We start from the raw sequence: 18,570 nt of genomic DNA, 5'->3' as shown, positions 1-18,570 counted from the left end.
CTCTTCTTGAAGGGCAGCCCTCAGGTCATTGAGGTTCTGGGGTGCAGGGTCTCGAGCCTCTACACGACGGCTCAGCTGATCCCACAGGTTTTCAATGGGATTCAGGTCTGGAGAGAGTGCAGGCCGTTCCATTTGAGGTACACCAGTCTCCAACAGCCGTTCCCTGATGATGCGGCCTCGATGAGCAGGAGCATTGTCGTCCATGAAGATGAAATTAGGCCTGTGCTGTTCATGTAGGGGCACAATCACTGGATTAATGATGTTATTCAGGTAGTATGGGCTTGTCACTGTACCATTCACAAAGTGTAGGGCAGTTCTGTACCAAGTGGACACCCCTGCCCACACTGTAACACCGCCACCACCAAAAGCTGGCCTGGTGACAACAGTGGCTGATGCATAGCGCTCTCCCTGACGTCTCCAACATCGTTGCCGGCCATCATTTCTGCTCAGTGTGAATCGACTTTCATCAGAGAACAGCACTGAGGCCCACTGGTTCCTCGTCCAGCGTAAATGCTCCCTGGCCCATGCAAGACGATGACGCCTGTGCCTGGTGGTGTGGTCAGGTACCCGTGCAGGTCGTCTAGCACGCAGACCACGCTGATGGAAACGGTTTGGAATGGTCTGACGTGACACTTGGGTGCCTCTCACCTCTCTTAAACGTGCCTGGAGTTGAGTGGCATTCATCATCCGCTTTCTCAGGGCAGTGTTCACAATGTAGCGGTCATCAGCACGGGATGTGGCCAAAGGACGTCCACTTCTAGGCCTTTCTGTGACTCTTCCAGTCTCTCCATATCTCTGTTGCAACCTGCTGATGACACTCTGTGACACTCCAAGCTCAGTGGCCACTTCTGTCTGAGAACGTCCTGTTTGAAGCATGGCAATGGCAAGGGACTGTTGTTCCATTGTTAGGTGTCGTCTTGGTCTCATGAAGTCAAAATGTGAACAGCATGATGAGGACAACTGTTTAAACACCAGCTCTAATTGAACCAGGACATTTATTGGTCAATTCAAGGATCACACACCTGCCGTGATTTTTGCCGTTAAGCTCCTTGTTAGAGAACAGCAACTTGTGCAAAATTTATTGAAACATTTAACAGTTGGACATGTGCATTTAAAAGCTTAGAGAAGATCACATTAAGTTCACCTGTACAGGTTTGAATGCATTTTAGGCTTGTTGTGAAATTTCACCCAAAAGCTGAATATCCCTAACTTTTTGTGAATAGTTGAAAGATCTCCTGAAACGCTCTGTTCTGCAGCGTGGTGAGAGAAATCGACTGCTGCGGTTCCTCCTTTGCTCCCTCAGGAATCCATGGAGAGGGTGTTTGCTGTTATCCATTATTGTTCTCAGTTTATTCAGCGTGAGTCTCTCCACTACTGTTCCCAGAGAGTCCAGTCTCCTACCCAGCACTGAGCCCCCCTTTTTGACTAGTCTCTCCAGCCTCTTGCAGTTTCTGTCAGTAAGGCTGTGCCCCCAGCACACCGCAGCATAAAAGAGAGACCTGGCTGATTGATAGAACATGACCAACATGTCTACACACACGTCAAAGGACCTCAGCGAGCGCAGGAAGAACAGGCGACTCTGTCCCTTCCTATAGAGGGAATCAGTATTGCAGCACCAGTCCAGCCGTTCATCAATGTGAACGCCCAGATATTTGTAACTGTGCACCACCTCAAGTTCCTCCCCCTGTAAGGAGACTGGATGATGGGGAAGCTTCCCCTTTCTGAAATCCAGGATCACCTCCTTTGTCTTTGCTGGATTCAAGTGCAAGCAGCACCTGTGACACCAGTCTCTGAAGGAGTTCACCAAGTTCCTGTATTCAAACTCCTGCCCATCCTTGATACAGGCCAAAATAGCTGTATCATCAGAGTATTTCTGTATGTGGCAGGACTCTGAATTGTACCGAAAGTCCGCTGTGTAGAGGGTAAACAGGAAAGGTGCAAGCACCGTCCCCTGTGGCGCTCCAGTGCTACTCCTGATGGTCTCAGAGACACAGTTCCCAAGCCTGACATATTAAGGCCGATCTGTCAGGTAGTCTGTAATCCAACAGGTCATGGAATCATCTACGCCCATCCCTGTCAACTTGTCTCGTAGTATGTACGGCTGGATTGTGTTGAACGCACTGGAGAAATCAAAGAAAAGGAGTCTAACGCAGCATCGTGGTTCCTCCAGGTAGGTGTAGGCCCGGTGTAACATGTAAAGCACAGCCTCTAGATAGATAGATAGATAGATAGATAGATAGATAGATAGATAGATAGATACTTTATTAATCCCCCGTAGGGGAAATTCAAGTGTCCAGCAGCTGTACATTCACACAAATTCACATTCAGTACAGGTTAAAAAGTTCAAAGTTACTAGCAATAGTAATAAAAAGTGCACATGATCAGACTGAGCTGTTATACAGTCTTATAGCAGCAGAAAGGAAGGACTTCCTGAAGCGTTCCGTTCTACACCGTAGGGAGAGAAGCCTGTCGCTGTGCTTGCTCTTCTGAGCAGACAGACATTGGTGTAGTGGGTACCTGGTGTTACTCAGGATGCCCTGCATGAGAGACCTCATCCTTCTCTCCAGGATCTCTCCCACAGTGTCCACCCTCCTCCCCATCACAGAAACACATCTCCTGATCAGTCTATCCAGCCTGTTCCTGTCCCTCAGGGTCATATTGCCCCCCCAACAGATGACCCCAAAAAACACTGCACTGGCTACAACAGACTGATAGAAAATATATAGCAGGTCTCTGCTCACATCAAAAGCCCGGAGCCTTCTCAGGAAATGGAGCCTGCTCTGTCCCTTCTTGTACAAAGCGTTGACTGCAAGGTACTTGTATGTCTTAACCACCTCCATTGTCTCTCCATCAGTGGTGATTGGTTGATGTGAGGGCTTCCTGCTAAAGTCAGTGATCATCTCCTTGGTCTTTGATGTGTTCAGGATGAGACCATCGCTCCTGCTCCACTCTGTAAATGAAGAGACGACTCCTCTGTACTCCCGTTCATCCCCTTCTTTCACACATGCCATGACAGCTGTATCATCAGAGTATTTCTGGATGTGGCATGCCGTGGAACTGTAGGTGATGTCTGCCGTGTAGAGTGTGAAAAGGAATGGAGACAGTACTGTCCCCTGCGGCGCCCCAGTGTTGCTCACCAGGGTTTGCGACACACTGGTCCCCAGCCTGACATACTGCAGCCTGTCTGTCAGATAGCTGTGAATCCACCTGACAAAAGTGGGATCCACACCCATCCTCTCTAGCTTTTCCTTTAACCTCTGAGGCTGAATGGTATCAAAAGCACTGGTAAAATCAAAAAACATCAGCCTCACATAGCCCCCAGTCCCACCCAGGAATGACAGAGACCGGTGAAGCATGTACAGGACTGCGTCATCCACCCCCATTTTCTCCTGGTAAGCAAACTGCAGAGGGTCCAGTGCCGGCTCCACCTGAGGTCTGAGCATTCGCAGCAGCAGCCTCTCCATAGTCTTCATAACAACAGACGTCAGGGCCACTGGTCTGTAGTCCTTCATCCCTGCCGGCCTTGCTACCTTGGTAACTGGTGCAAGGCATGGGGTCTTCCACAGGGCAGGGACACATCCGGTTTGAAGACTACGGTTGAAGATAGTTTGTAGATGCACTGCCAGCTCAGAAGCACAGTCCCTCAGGATTCCTGACTCCATCAGGTCCAGCAGACTTCCCGATGCGAACCCTCCGTAGCTCACAACGCACCTCATCCACTGAAAAGGCAGCGGTGGAGTAGCCGCTGGGTGGACATGTTGAAAGGGCAGAGTCAAACCTGTTGTAGAAGCGATTGAAATCATTGGCCATGTTGGTGTTACCAGGTTCCATCTTTCCCTTCTCCTTAAAGCCTGTAATGGCCCTCATGCCCCTCCACACTTCTTGTGTGCTGTTGTTCTGTAATATGCTCCTGATAGGCAAACTGAAGGGGGTCTGTTGCAGCCGTGACCTCAGTTCTCATTGCACGTAAGACCAGATGCTCCATAGTCTTCATAATATGTGATGTTAAGGCCACCGGCCGGAAGTCATTAAGTCCAGCTGGCCTCCCTACTTTGGGCACAGGTACCAGACAAGATGTTTTCCACCGCACAGGGACTTTACATACACAAAGACTTTCATTGAACATCCAATGAAGAGGCTCTGCTAGCTGAGTAGCACATTCCTTGAGAAGTCTTGGACACACTCCATCTGGTCCTGCTGCCTTCCCTGTCCGTAACCTTCCAAGCTCGGCCCTCACCTCATCAGCGGTGAAGGACAGCGGTGGTCGCTCATGAGTGTCAGACAGTGGAGCTGTGGCTTCAGAGTTTGACAGACTGTTAATAGAAGTGCCGGGGGAAGAGCCACCTGCTGGAGACAGAATAGCAGCTGCACCAGCTGCCCCCATGGGTGGCTGAGTGGACGTTGAGGTGGCACCACCATCAAACCTGTTAAAAAACAGATTGAAGTCGTTGGCTCTCCCTACATCTCCATCCATGACCTGGCCAGTCTTCTTAGAATAGCCAGTGATGGCCTTCATCCCCTTCCACACCTCTCTGATGTTATTATGCTGCAACTTGCTCTCAACCCTTCTTTTATAGTCCATTCTTCCCTGCCTCAGTCTCGCCTTCAGCTCATGCTGGACCATCCTAAGCCTCTCTCTGTTCCTCTCCTTGAGTGCAAACTTTTTCTGGTTAAGAAGTTGCTTGATGTCTGTGTTGACCCAGGGTTTATTATTGGGGAAACACTGTACTGTCTTGGCTGGGACCACCATATCTCTACAGAAGTTTATGTATTCAGTGAGGATGTCCACCCTCCTGTCCATGTCCATGTCTAAGTCCTCAGGCTCTAGTAGCACAGTCCAATCAGTACACCCAAAACAATCCCTGAGCATTTCACTGGCCTCCACTGTCCACTTCCTAATGGAACATGTGGGAACCGGCAGCCTTACAACGAGTGGCTTGTATGTGGGTTGAAGAAAAGCCAGATTATGATCAGATTTGCCTAAGGGTGGTAAAGCTGATACACTATAGGCATCCTTAGCATTTCCATAACATAAATCCAGAGTGCTGCCTCCTCTCGTTGTGCAGTCCACATATTGAGTAAAACCGGGCAAGTGGGAGGACAGACAGACATTATTGAAATCCCCTGATATGACAACGAATGCATTCGGGTGTTGCATCTGTATCTTAGCCACAGTCTCATGAAGGACGTCACATGCCACTGCTGAGATAAACTGGAATTTCCATTACACCTGCAAATTGCAACTGTAGTTTGTCTAAATTTTGGAAGTATTGCTTTTATTCAACGCAAAACTGCAATGGAAAGGCAGCGCAGATTCAGTTCAGTTGGGATGTTTAACGGTTCCTCCTTATGAAGGCAAAAACAAATTACTGCAGACAAAAACACAATAAACATAATAAACCACATGCAGTGCTACGCCTATTTTGTAGGTTAGTCTTCGTGCCCCTTATCCGGGGTCGGGTCACGGGGGCAGCAGCCTAAGCAGGGAAGCCCAGACTTCCCTCTCCCCAGCCACATTTGCCAACTCTGCGGGGGGGGGGGGGGGGGGGGGGGGGGATCCCGAGGTGCTCCCAGGCCAGCCGAGAGATATAATCCCTCCAGCGTGTCCTGGGTCTTCCCCGGGGTCTCCTCCCAGAGGGACGTGCCTGGAACACCTCACCAGGGAGGTCCAGGAGGCATCCTGACCAGATGCCCGAGCCACCTCAACTGGTTCCTCTCGATGCGGAGGAGCAGCGGATCTACTCTGATCTCCTCCCGGATGACCGAGCTCCTCACCCTATCTCTAAGGGAGAGCCCGGCCACCCTGCGGAGGAAACTCATTTCAGCCGCCTGTATACAAGATCTCCTTCTTTCGGTCACGACCCACAGCTCATGACCATAGGTGAGGGTAGGAACGTATATCGACTGGTAAATCGAGAGCTGGTGTCAGACCAAGCTCTGACATCTGTCGTACAGGGACCGGACAGCTCACACAAGGGGGTCCGGTACCCCATACTCCCGGAGTACCCCCTCCAGGTCCACAAAACACATGTAGACTGGTTGGGCAATCTCCCATGCCCCCTCCAGGACCCCAAAGAGGGTATAGAGCTGGTCCACTGTTCCGCGACCAGGACGAAAACCGCACTGCTCCTCCTCAATCCGAGATTCAACTGTCCGGCGGACACTCCTCTCCAGGACCCCTGAATAGACCTTACCAGGGAGGCTGAGGACTGTGATTCCCCTGTAATTGGAACACACCCTCCGGTCCCCCTTCTTAAAAAGGGGGACCACCACCCCAGTCTGCCAATCCAGCGGTACTGCCCCCGATGTCCACGCGATGCTGCAGAGGCGTGTCAGCCAGGACAGCCCCACAGCATCCAGAGCCTTAAGGAACTCCGGGCGGATCTCATCCACCCCCGGGGCCTTGCCGCCAAGGAGCTTTTTGACCACCTCAGCGACTTCAGCCCCAGAGATAGGAGAGTTCAAAACGTCCCGAGTTGAGGTCAGCAGCTCCCCATCTCCACTGTACACAGTGTTGATGGAGCACTGCTTCCCCCTCCTGAGCCGCCGGATGGTGGACCAGAATCTCCTCGAAGCCGTCCGGAAGTCTTTCTCTATGGCCTCGCCGAACTCCTCCCATGCCAGAGTTTCTGCCTCGGTACCCATCAGCTGCCTCCAGAGTCCCACAGGCCAAGAAGGCCCGATAGGACTCCTTCAGCTTGACGGCATCCCTCACTGCTGGTGTCCACCAACGAGTCCTGGGATTACCGCCACGACAGGCACCAACAACCTTACAGCCACAGCTCCGGCTGGCCGCCTCAGCAATAGAGGCACGGAACACAGCCCATTCAGACTCAATGCACAGACAACAGTCAGGACCCGTCCCCCCACCTGGAGGCGGAGGGAAACTACCCTTTCATCCACCGGGGTAAACCCCAACATGCAGGCACCAAGCTGGGGGCTGATGAGAATGCCCACACCTGCTCGGCACCTCTCACCATGAGCAACTCCAGAGTGGAAGAAGGTCCAGCCCCTCTCGAGGGTTCTGGTTCCAGAGCCCAAGCCATGCGTGGAGGTGAGTCCAACTATATCTAGTCGGAACCGCTCAACCTCGCGCACAAGCTCAGGCTCCTTCCCCACCAGAGAGGTGACGTTCCACGTCCCTAGAGCCAGCTTCTGCAGCCGGGGATCGGACCGCCAGGGTCCCCGCCCCTTGCTGCCGCCCAGCTCACACTGCACCCGACCCCTACGGCTCCTCCCGCAGATGGTGAGCCCACGGGAGGTGGGGCCCATGTAACCCTTTCGGGCTGAGCCCGACCGGGCCCCATGGGCGAAGGCCCGGCCACCAGACGCTTCCTCTCATACCCCACCTCCAGGCCTGGCTCCAGAGGGGGGTCCCGGTAACCCGCGTCCAGGCAAGGGAACATTTATGCCCAGGTTTGTCGTCATCATAGGGGTTGATAAGCCATGCTTGGTCTGGTCCCCTAGGCACCTGTTTGCCATGGGTGACCCTACCAGGGGCATAAAGCCCCCGACAACATAGCTGCTAGGATCTTCAGGATGCACAAACCTCTCCACCCCTTTTAACACAAGAAACCCCTTTTGTAGGTTTCTCATGTTACAATGATTATATCGGGTCTTCTATCATATTCCACACACTGATTCAGATCACTGACATTAACAGATCAGAGGAATAATTAAGGAAACAAACTAAACACATATCAACACCATCTCTTCTCCACAGTTATTATTCAAGCAATGAAAAGGACGGCAAGCCAGGAGGAAGAAATGTTTACAAGTAAGGATATATTTCACTGCTCTTTAAAAATCTGTTTTAAATATGAATTATGCCTTAATGTGTGTTGTTGTGCTTCAGGTGGACGAATGGAATAAAGACGTGTCTGACTTGTTCTTTTCAAGATCACTGTGAATATAACTCGGTTTATTTCAGCCACGCTGCATCCTACTACCATCTGAGCTGCACTGGTCAGTTATAACTTTAAGTCTCTTTGTTTCATAATTCCTATTTATATAATTAATATTGTCTTTTCTGCATGCAGGTCCCGACATTCCTTCCTATTCACTCATGGATGCCAGAGACAATAAACGTACGTAACCTGTGATCTTGGGGATCAACAGTGGAATGATGTAATCAGGCAGAAAATGTGTATTTATCATCTTTATATTTGTAGAGATCAAAGTGTTGGAGGACAACTCTGCCTTTAAACAGGAGATATCTGAATTTGCAATGCCCACCATGCGTCGAGACACCATCAAACTTGGCAAATACAGTGAGTAAATTCATCCCACTCTAGTACACGTCATTTACAAGGCACTTAATTGGATGCTGTTAAAAATGTAAAGTATCGCAGATTAAAATAGTATTTGAATTAAAATTCATCTTAAATTTGAGGTCTCATTAAAAAAAAAAAAAAAAAAAAAGGAAAATGTTGGTGATATTACAAAGAAACAGCTTGGGTTACAAGGTCAGCTGGTAAACAGGTCAGGAACACGATTGGTTATAAAAAATAACAGTCCCTCAGAAAAAAGTTCATGCAAAAAGTTGACTTCAATCACTGAATGATGATTCTCTAATTTAAAGTTGCAACCATCATTAATCCCTTCATTTTTACAGGTTACAGAACTTCTGCTATAACTCGTAATAAATTATTTACTCACCAGTCGGGAATTTTCAACAACTTTAAGGTCTCCCATCGGCATTGAGACACTTGATAGCCACAATCAGTGATCACATTTTTCTGGGCTTTTGTCTCTTCAGTAGTTGGAAAACAATCTCGTCTTGTTTGTGGACCAACGATGTTTATGGCAGCAACCACAACAGGACTCTTCTGCATATTTAAAGGACACAAACAAAATTCACAAAAAATCCACGACTCTTACTCTGTAAGTAAGACAGTGGGCTCCGACGTTAGCAGTTAACATTAAGACAGTGGGCTCCGACGTTAGCAGTTAACATTAATACAGTGGGCTCCGACGTTAGCAGTTAACATTAAGACAGTGGGCTCCGACGTTAGCAGTTAACATTAAGACAGTGGGCTCCAACATTAGCAGTTAACATTAAGACAGTGGGCTCCAACGTTAGCAGTTAACATTCAGACAGTGGGCTCCAACGTTAGCAGTCAACATTAAGACAGTGGGCTCCAACGTTAGCAGTTAACATTAAGACAGTAGGCTCCAACGTTAGCAGTTAACATTAAGACAGTGGGCTCCGACGTTAGCAGTTAACATTAAGACAGTGGGCTCCGACGTTAGCAGTTAACATCAAGACAGTGGGCTCCGACATTAGTAGTTAACATTAAGACAGTGGGCTCCGACGTTAGCAGTTAACATTCAGACAGTGGGCTCCGACGTTAGCAGTTAACATTAAGACAGTGGGCTCCGACGTTAGCAGTTAACATTAAGACAGTGGGCTCCAACATTAGCAGTTAACATTAAGACAGTGGGCTCCGACGTTAGCAGTTAACATTCAGACAGTGGGCTCCAACGTTAGCAGTCAACATTAAGACAGTGGGCTCCAACGTTAGCAGTCAACATTAAGACAGTGGGCTCCAACGTTAGCAGTTAACATTAAGACAGTGGGCTCCGACGTTAGCAGTCAACATTAAGACAGTGGGCTCCAACGTTAGCAGTTAACATTAAGACAGTGGGCTCCAACGTTAGCAGTTAACATTAAGACAGTGGTCTCCAACGTTAGCAGTTAACATTAAGACAATGGGCTCCAACGTTAGCAGTTAACATTAAGACAGTGGGCTCCAACGTTAGCAGTTAACATTAAGACAGTGGGCTCCAACGTTAGCAGTCAACATTAAGACAGTGGGCTCCAACGTTAGCAGTCAACATTAAGACAGTGGGCTCCAACGTTAGCAGTTAACATTAAGACAGTGGGCTCCAACGTTAGCAGTTAACATTAAGACAGTGGGCTCCAACATTAGCAGTTAACATTAAGACAGTGGGCTCCAACGTTAGCAGTTAACATTAAGACAGTGGGCTCCAACGTTAGCAGTTAACATTAAGCAGTGGGCTCCAACGTTAGCAGTCAACATTAAGACAGTGGGCTCCAACGTTAGCAGTCAACATTAAGACAGTGGGCTCCAACGTTAGCAGTCAACATTAAGACAGTGGGCTCCAACGTTAGCAGTCAACATTAAGACAGTGGGCTCCGATGTTAGCAGTCAACATTAAGACAGTGGGCTCTGACGTTAGCAGTTAACATTAAGACAGTGGGCTCCAACGTTAGCAGTCAACATTAAGACAGTGGGCTCCAACGTTAGCAGTTAACATTAAGACAGTGGTCTCCGATGTTAGCAGTTAACATTAAGACAGTGGGCTCCAACGATAGCAGTTAACATTAAGACAGTGGGCTCCGATGTTAGCAGTCAACATTAAGACAGTGGGCTCCGACGTTAGCAGTTAACATTAAGACAGTGGGCTCCGACGTTAGCAGTTAACATTAAGACAGTGGGCTCCAACATTAGCTGTTAACATTAAGACAGTGGGCTCCAACATTAGCTGTTAACATTAAGACAGTGGTCTCCAACATTAGCAGTTAACATTAAGACAGTGGTCTCCAACATTAGCAGTTAACATTAAGACAGTGGGCTCCAACGATAGCAGTTAACATTAAGACAGTGGGCTCCGATGTTAGCAGTCAACATTAAGACAGTGGGCTCCGACGTTAGCAGTTAACATTAAGACAGTGGGCTCCAACGTTAGCAGTCAACATTAAGACAGTGGGCTCCGACGTTAGCAGTTAACATTAAGACAGTGGGCTCCAACGTTAGCAGCTAATGTTAAGACGGTGGGCTTCAACATTTAAAGTTAACATTAAGACAGTGGGCTACGACGTTAGCAGTTAACATTAAGACAGTGGGCTCCGACGTTAGCAGTTAACATTAAGACAGTGGGCTCCAACGTTAGCAGTTAACATTAAGACAGAGGGCTCCAACGTTAGCAGTTAACATTAAGACAGTGGGCTCCGATGTTAGCAGTTAACATTAAGACAGTGGGCTCCAACGTTAGCAGTTAACATTAAAACAGTGGGCTCTGACATTAGCAGTTAACATTAAGACAGTGGGCTCCAACGTTAGCAGTCAACATTAAGACAGTGGGCTCCAACGTTAGCAGTCAACATTAAGACAGTGGGCTCCAACATTAGCAGCTAACATTAAGACAGTGGGCTCCAACGTTAGCAGTTAACATTAAAACAGTGGGCTCCAACATTAGCAGCTAACATTAAGACAGTGGGCTCCAACGTTAGCAGTTAACATTAAGACAGTGGGCTCCAACGTTAGCAGTTAACATTAAGACAGTGGGCTCCAACGTTAGCAGTTAACATTAAGCAGTGGGCTCCAACGTTAGCAGTCAACATTAAGACAGTGGGCTCCAACGTTAGCAGTCAACATTAAGACAGTGGGCTCCAACGTTAGCAGTCAACATTAAGACAGTGGGCTCCAACGTTAGCAGTCAACATTAAGACAGTGGGCTCTGACGTTAGCAGTTAACATTAAGACAGTGGGCTCCAACGTTAGCAGTCAACATTAAGACAGTGGGCTCCAACGTTAGCAGTCAACATTAAGACAGTGGGCTCCAACGTTAGCAGTTAACATTAAGACAGTGGTCTCTGATGTTAGCAGTTAACATTAAGACAGTGGGCTCCAACGATAGCAGCTAACATTAAGACAATGGGCTCCAACGTTAGCAGTTAACATTAAAACAGTGGGCTCCAACATTAGCAGCTAACATTAAGACAGTGGGCTCCGACGTTAGCAGTTAACATTCAGACAGTGGGCTCCAACGTTAGCAGTCAACATTAAGACAGTGGGCTCCAACGTTAGCAGTCAACATTAAGACAGTGGGCTCCAACATTAGCAGTTAACATTAAGACAGTGGGCTCCAACGTTAGCAGTTAACATTAAGACAGTGGGCTCCAACGTTAGCAGTTAACATTAAGACAGTGGTCTCCAACGTTAGCAGTTAACATTAAGACAGTGGGCTCCAACGTTAGCAGTTAACATTAAGACAGTGGGCTCCAACGTTAGCAGTCAACATTAAGACAGTGGGCTCCAACGTTAGCAGTCAACATTAAGACAGTGGGCTCCAACGTTAGCAGTTAACATTAAGACAGTGGGCTCCAACGTTAGCAGTTAACATTAAGACAGTGGGCTCCAACGTTAGCAGTTAACATTAAGACAGTGGGCTCCAACGTTAGCAGTTAACATTAAGACAGTGGGCTCCAACATTAGCAGTTAACATTAAGACAGTGGTCTCCAACATTAGCAGCTAACATTAAGACAATGGGCTCCAACGTTAGCAGTTAACATTAAAACAGTGGGCTCCAACATTAGCAGCTAACATTAAGACAGTGGGCTCCGATGTTAGCAGTCAACATTAAGACAGTGGTCTCCAACGTTAGCAGTTAACATTAAGACAGTGGGCTCCAACGTTAGCAGTTAACATTAAGACAGTGGGCTCCAACGTTAGCAGTCAACATTAAGACAGTGGGCTCCAACGTTAGCAGTCAACATTAAGACAGTGGGCTCCAACGTTAGCAGTTAACATTAAGACAGTGGGCTCCAACGTTAGCAGTTAACATTAAGACAGTGGGCTCCAACGTTAGCAGTTAACATTAAGACAGTGGGCTCCAACATTAGCAGTTAACATTAAGACAGTGGTCTCCAACATTAGCAGCTAACATTAAGACAATGGGCTCCAACGTTAGCAGTTAACATTAAAACAGTGGGCTCCAACATTAGCAGCTAACATTAAGACAGTGGGCTCCGATGTTAGCAGTCAACATTAAGACAGTGGGCTCCGACGTTAGCAGTTAACATTAAGACAGTGGGCTACGACGTTAGCAGTTAACATTAAGACAGTGGGCTCCAACATTAGCTGTTAACATTAAGACAGTGGTCTCCAACATTAGCAGTTAACATTAAGACAGTGGTCTCCAACATTAGCAGTTAGCATTAAGACAGTGGGCTCCAACGATAGCAGTTAACATTAAGACAGTGGGCTCCGATGTTAGCAGTCAACATTAAGACAGTGGGCTCCGACGTTAGCAGTTAACATTAAGACAGTGGGCTCCAACGTTAGCAGTCAACATTAAGACAGTGGGCTCCGATGTTAGCAGTTAACATTAAGACAGTGGGCTCCAACGTTAGCAGTTAACATTAAAACAGTGGGCTCTGACATTAGCAGTTAACATTAAGACAGTGGGCTCCAACGTTAGCAGTCAACATTAAGACAGTGGGCTCCAACGTTAGCAGTTAACATTAAGACAGTGGGCTCCAACATTAGCAGCTAACATTAAGACAATGGGCTCCAACGTTAGCAGTTAACATTAAGACAGTGGGCTCCAACATTAGCAGCTAACATTAAGACAGTGGGCTCCAACGTTAGCAGTTAACATTAAGACAGTGGGCTCCAACGTTAGCAGTTAACATTAAGACAGTGGGCTCCAACGTTAGCAGTTAACATTAAGCAGTGGGCTCCAACGTTAGCAGTCAACATTAAGACAGTGGGCTCCAACGTTAGCAGTCAACATTAAGACAGTGGGCTCCAACGTTAGCAGTCAACATTAAGACAGTGGGCTCCAACGTTAGCAGTCAACATTAAGACAGTGGGCTCCAACGTTAGCAGTCAACATTAAGACAGTGGGCTCTGACGTTAGCAGTTAACATTAAGACAGTGGGCTCCAACGTTAGCAGTCAACATTAAGACAGTGGGCTCCAACGTTAGCAGTTAACATTAAGACAGTGGTCTCCGATGTTAGCAGTTAACATTAAGACAGTGGGCTCCAACGATAGCAGTTAACATTAAGACAGTGGGCTCCGATGTTAGCAGTCAACATTAAGACAGTGGGCTCCGACGTTAGCAGTTAACATTAAGACAGTGGGCTCCAACATTAGCTGTTAACATTAAGACAGTGGTCTCCAACATTAGCAGTCAACATTAAGACAGTGGTCTCCAACATTAGCAGTTAACATTAAGACAGTGGGCTCCAACGATAGCAGTTAACATTAAGACAGTGGGCTCCGATGTTAGCAGTCAACATTAAGACAGTGGGCTCCGACGTTAGCAGTTAACATTAAGACAGTGGGCTCCAACGTTAGCAGTCAACATTAAGACAGTGGGCTCCGACGTTAGCAGTTAACATTAAGACAGTGGGCTCCAACGTTAGCAGCTAATGTTAAGACGGTGGGCTTCAACATTTAAAGTTAACATTAAGACAGTGGGCTACGACGTTAGCAGTTAACATTAAGACAGTGGGCTCCGACGTTAGCAGTTAACATTAAGACAGTGGGCTCCAATGTTAGCAGTTAACATTAAGACAGAGGGCTCCAACGTTAGCAGTTAACATTAAGACAGTGGGCTCCGATGTTAGCAGTTAACATTAAGACAGTGGGCTCCAACGTTAGCAGTTAACATTAAAACAGTGGGCTCTGACATTAGCAGTTAACATTAAGACAGTGGGCTCCAACGTTAGCAGTCAACATTAAGACAGTGGGCTCCAACGTTAGCAGTTAACATTAAGACAGTGGTCTCCAACATTAGCAGCTAACATTAAGACAATGGGCTCCAACGTTAGCAGTTAACATTAAAACAGTGGGCTCCAACATTAGCAGCTAACATTAAGACAGTGGGCTCCAACGTTAGCAGTTAACATTAAGACAGTGGGCTCCAACATTAGCAGTTAACATTAAGACAGTGGGCTCCGACGTTAGCAGTTAACATTCAGACAGTGGGCTCCAACGTTAGCAGTCAACATTAAGACAGTGGGCTCCAACGTTAGCAGTCAACATTAAGACAGTGGGCTCCAACATTAGCAGTTAACATTAAGACAGTGGGCTCCGACGTTAGCAGTCAACATTAAGACAGTGGGCTCCAACGTTAGCAGTTAACATTAAGACAGTGGGCTCCAACGTTAGCAGTTAACATTAAGACAGTGGTCTCCAACGTTAGCAGTTAACATTAAGACAGTGGTCTCCAACGTTAGCAGTTAACATTAAGACAGTGGGCTCCAACGTTAGCAGTTAACATTAAGACAGTGGGCTCCAACGTTAGCAGTTAACATTAAGACAGTGGGCTCCAACGTTAGCAGTCAACATTAAGACAGTGGGCTCCAACGTTAGCAGTCAACATTAAGACAGTGGGCTCCAACGTTAGCAGTTAACATTAAGACAGTGGGCTCCAACGTTAGCAGTTAACATTAAGACAGTGGGCTCCAACGTTAGCAGTTAACATTAAGACAGTGGGCTCCAACGTTAGCAGTTAACATTAAGACAGTGGGCTCCAACATTAGCAGTTAACATTAAGACAGTGGTCTCCAACATTAGCAGCTAACATTAAGACAATGGGCTCCAACGTTAGCAGTTAACATTAAAACAGTGGGCTCCAACATTAGCAGCTAACATTAAGACAGTGGGCTCCGATGTTAGCAGTCAACATTAAGACAGTGGGCTCCGACGTTAGCAGTTAACATTAAGACAGTGGGCTACGACGTTAGCAGTTAACATTAAGACAGTGGGCTCCAACATTAGCTGTTAACATTAAGACAGTGGTCTCCAACATTAGCAGTTAACATTAAGACAGTGGGCTCCAACATTAGCAGTTAACATTAAGACAGTGGGCTCCAACGATAGCAGTTAACATTAAGACAGTGGGCTCCGATGTTAGCAGTCAACATTAAGACAGTGGGCTCCGACGTTAGCAGTTAACATTAAGACAGTGGGCTCCAACGTTAGCAGTCAACATTAAGACAGTGGGCTCCGACGTTAGCAGTTAACATTAAGACAGTGGGCTCCAACGTTAGCAGCTAATGTTAAGACGGTGGGCTTCAACATTTAAAGTTAACATTAAGACAGTGGGCTACGACGTTAGCAGTTAACATTAAGACAGTGGTCTCCAACATTAGCAGCTAACATTAAGACAATGGGCTCCAACGTTAGCAGTTAACATTAAAACAGTGGGCTCCAACATTAGCAGCTAACATTAAGACAGTGGGCTCCGATGTTAGCAGTCAACATTAAGACAGTGGGCTCCGACGTTAGCAGTTAACATTAAGACAGTGGGCTACGACGTTAGCAGTTAACATTAAGACAGTGGGCTCCAACATTAGCTGTTAACATTAAGACAGTGGTCTCCAACATTAGCAGTTAACATTAAGACAGTGGTCTCCAACATTAGCAGTTAACATTAAGACAGTGGGCTCCAACGATAGCAGTTAACATTAAGACAGTGGGCTCCGATGTTAGCAGTCAACATTAAGACAGTGGGCTCCGACGTTAGCAGTTAACATTAAGACAGTGGGCTCCAACGTTAGCAGTCAACATTAAGACAGTGGGCTCCAACATTAGCAGTTAACATTAAGACAGTGGGCTCCAACGATAGCAGTTAACATTAAGACAGTGGGCTCCGATGTTAGCAGTCAACATTAAGACAGTGGGCTCCGACGTTAGCAGTTAACATTAAGACAGTGGGCTCCAACGTTAGCAGTCAACATTAAGACAGTGGGCTCCGACGTTAGCAGTTAACATTAAGACAGTGGGCTCCAACGTTAGCAGCTAATGTTAAGACGGTGGGCTTCAACATTTAAAGTTAACATTAAGACAGTAGGCTACGACGTTAGCAGTTAACATTAAAACAGTGGGCTCCGACGTTAGCAGTTAACATTAAGACAGTGGGCTCCAACGTTAGCAGTTAACATTAAGACAGAGGGCTCCAACGTTAGCAGTTAACATTAAGACAGTGGGCTCCGATGTTAGCAGTTAACATTAAGACAGTGGGCTCCAACGTTAGCAGTTAACATTAAAACAGTGGGCTCTGACATTAGCAGTTAACATTAAGACAGTGGGCTCCAACGTTAGCAGTCAACATTAAGACAGTGGGCTCCAACGTTAGCAGTTAACATTAAGACAGTGGTCTCCAACATTAGCAGCTAACATTAAGACAGTGGGCTCCAACGTTAGCAGTTAACATTAAAACAGTGGGCTCCAACATTAGCAGCTAACATTAAGACAGTGGGCTCCAACGTTAGCAGTTAACATTAAGACAGTGGGCTCCAACGTTAGCAGTTAACATTAAGCAGTGGGCTCCAACGTTAGCAGTCAACATTAAGACAGTGGGCTCCAACGTTAGCAGTCAACATTAAGACAGTGGGCTCCAACGTTAGCAGTCAACATTAAGACAGTGGGCTCCAACGTTAGCAGTCAACATTAAGACAGTGGGCTCTGATGTTAGCAGTCAACATTAAGACAGTGGGCTCCAACGTTAGCAGTTAACATTAAGACAGTGGTCTCCAACATTAGCAGCTAACATTAAGACAGTGGGCTCCAACGTTAGCAGTTAACATTAAAACAGTGGGCTCCAACATTAGCAGCTAACATTAAGACAGTGGGCTCCAACGTTAGCAGTTAACATTAAGACAGTGGGCTCCAACGTTAGCAGTTAACATTAAGACAGTGGGCTCCAACGTTAGCAGTTAACATTAAGCAGTGGGCTCCAACGTTAGCAGCCAACATTAAGACAGTGGGCTCCAACGTTAGCAGTCAACATTAAGACAGTGGGCTCCAACGTTAGCAGTCAACATTAAGACAGTGGGCTCCAACGTTAGCAGTCAACATTAAGACAGTGGGCTCCGATGTTAGAAGTCAACATTAAGACAGTGGGCTCTGACGTTAGCAGTTAACATTAAGACAGTGGGCTCCAACGTTAGCAGTCAACATTAAGACAGTGGGCTCCAACGTTAGCAGTTAACATTAAGACAGTGGTCTCCGATGTTAGCAGTTAACATTAAGACAGTGGGCTCCAACGATAGCAGTTAACATTAAGACAGTGGGCTCCGATGTTAGCAGTCAACATTAAGACAGTGGGCTCCGACGTTAGCAGTTAACATTAAGACAGTGGGCTCCGACGTTAGCAGTTAACATTAAGACAGTGGGCTCCATCATTAGCTGTTAACATTAAGACAGTGGGCTCCAACGTTAGCAGTTAACATTAAGACAGTGGGCTCCAACGTTAGCAGTTAACATTAAGACAGTGGGCTCCAACATTAGCAGTTAACATTAAGACAGTGGTCTCCAACATTAGCAGCTAACATTAAGACAATGGGCTCCAACGTTAGCAGTTAACATTAAAACAGTGGGCTCCAACATTAGCAGCTAACATTAAGACAGTGGGCTCCGATGTTAGCAGTCAACATTAAGACAGTGGTCTCCAACGTTAGCAGTTAACATTAAGACAGTGGGCTCCAACGTTAGCAGTTAACATTAAGACAGTGGGCTCCAACGTTAGCAGTCAACATTAAGACAGTGGGCTCCAACGTTAGCAGTCAACATTAAGACAGTGGGCTCCAACGTTAGCAGTTAACATTAAGACAGTGGGCTCCAACGTTAGCAGTTAACATTAAGACAGTGGGCTCCAACGTTAGCAGTTAACATTAAGACAGTGGGCTCCAACATTAGCAGTTAACATTAAGACAGTGGTCTCCAACATTAGCAGCTAACATTAAGACAATGGGCTCCAACGTTAGCAGTTAACATTAAAACAGTGGGCTCCAACATTAGCAGCTAA

General features: G+C 47.0%; 1 protein-coding gene across 1 annotated transcript in view; it reads left to right on the top strand.

The window, feature by feature from the left end:
• Positions 1-18,570, top strand: part of LOC306773925 (dipeptidyl peptidase 4-like) — a 46,816-nt gene that overhangs the window by 10,881 nt on the left and 17,365 nt on the right. Inside the window, exons 15-18 of the mRNA XM_079263870.1 lie at positions 7,724-7,777; positions 7,856-7,965; positions 8,040-8,087; positions 8,172-8,270. Of these exons, the coding sequence (XP_079119996.1) occupies positions 7,724-7,777; positions 7,856-7,965; positions 8,040-8,087; positions 8,172-8,270 (311 nt within the window). The remainder of the gene's footprint in view (positions 1-7,723; positions 7,778-7,855; positions 7,966-8,039; positions 8,088-8,171; positions 8,271-18,570) is intronic.

This window comes from Telmatherina bonti, assembly GCF_933228915.1.
Source record: "Telmatherina bonti genome assembly, chromosome: 24".
Taxonomy (NCBI): Eukaryota; Metazoa; Chordata; class Actinopteri; order Atheriniformes; family Telmatherinidae; genus Telmatherina; species Telmatherina bonti.
This window is presented reverse-complemented; position numbering and strand designations above follow the sequence as displayed.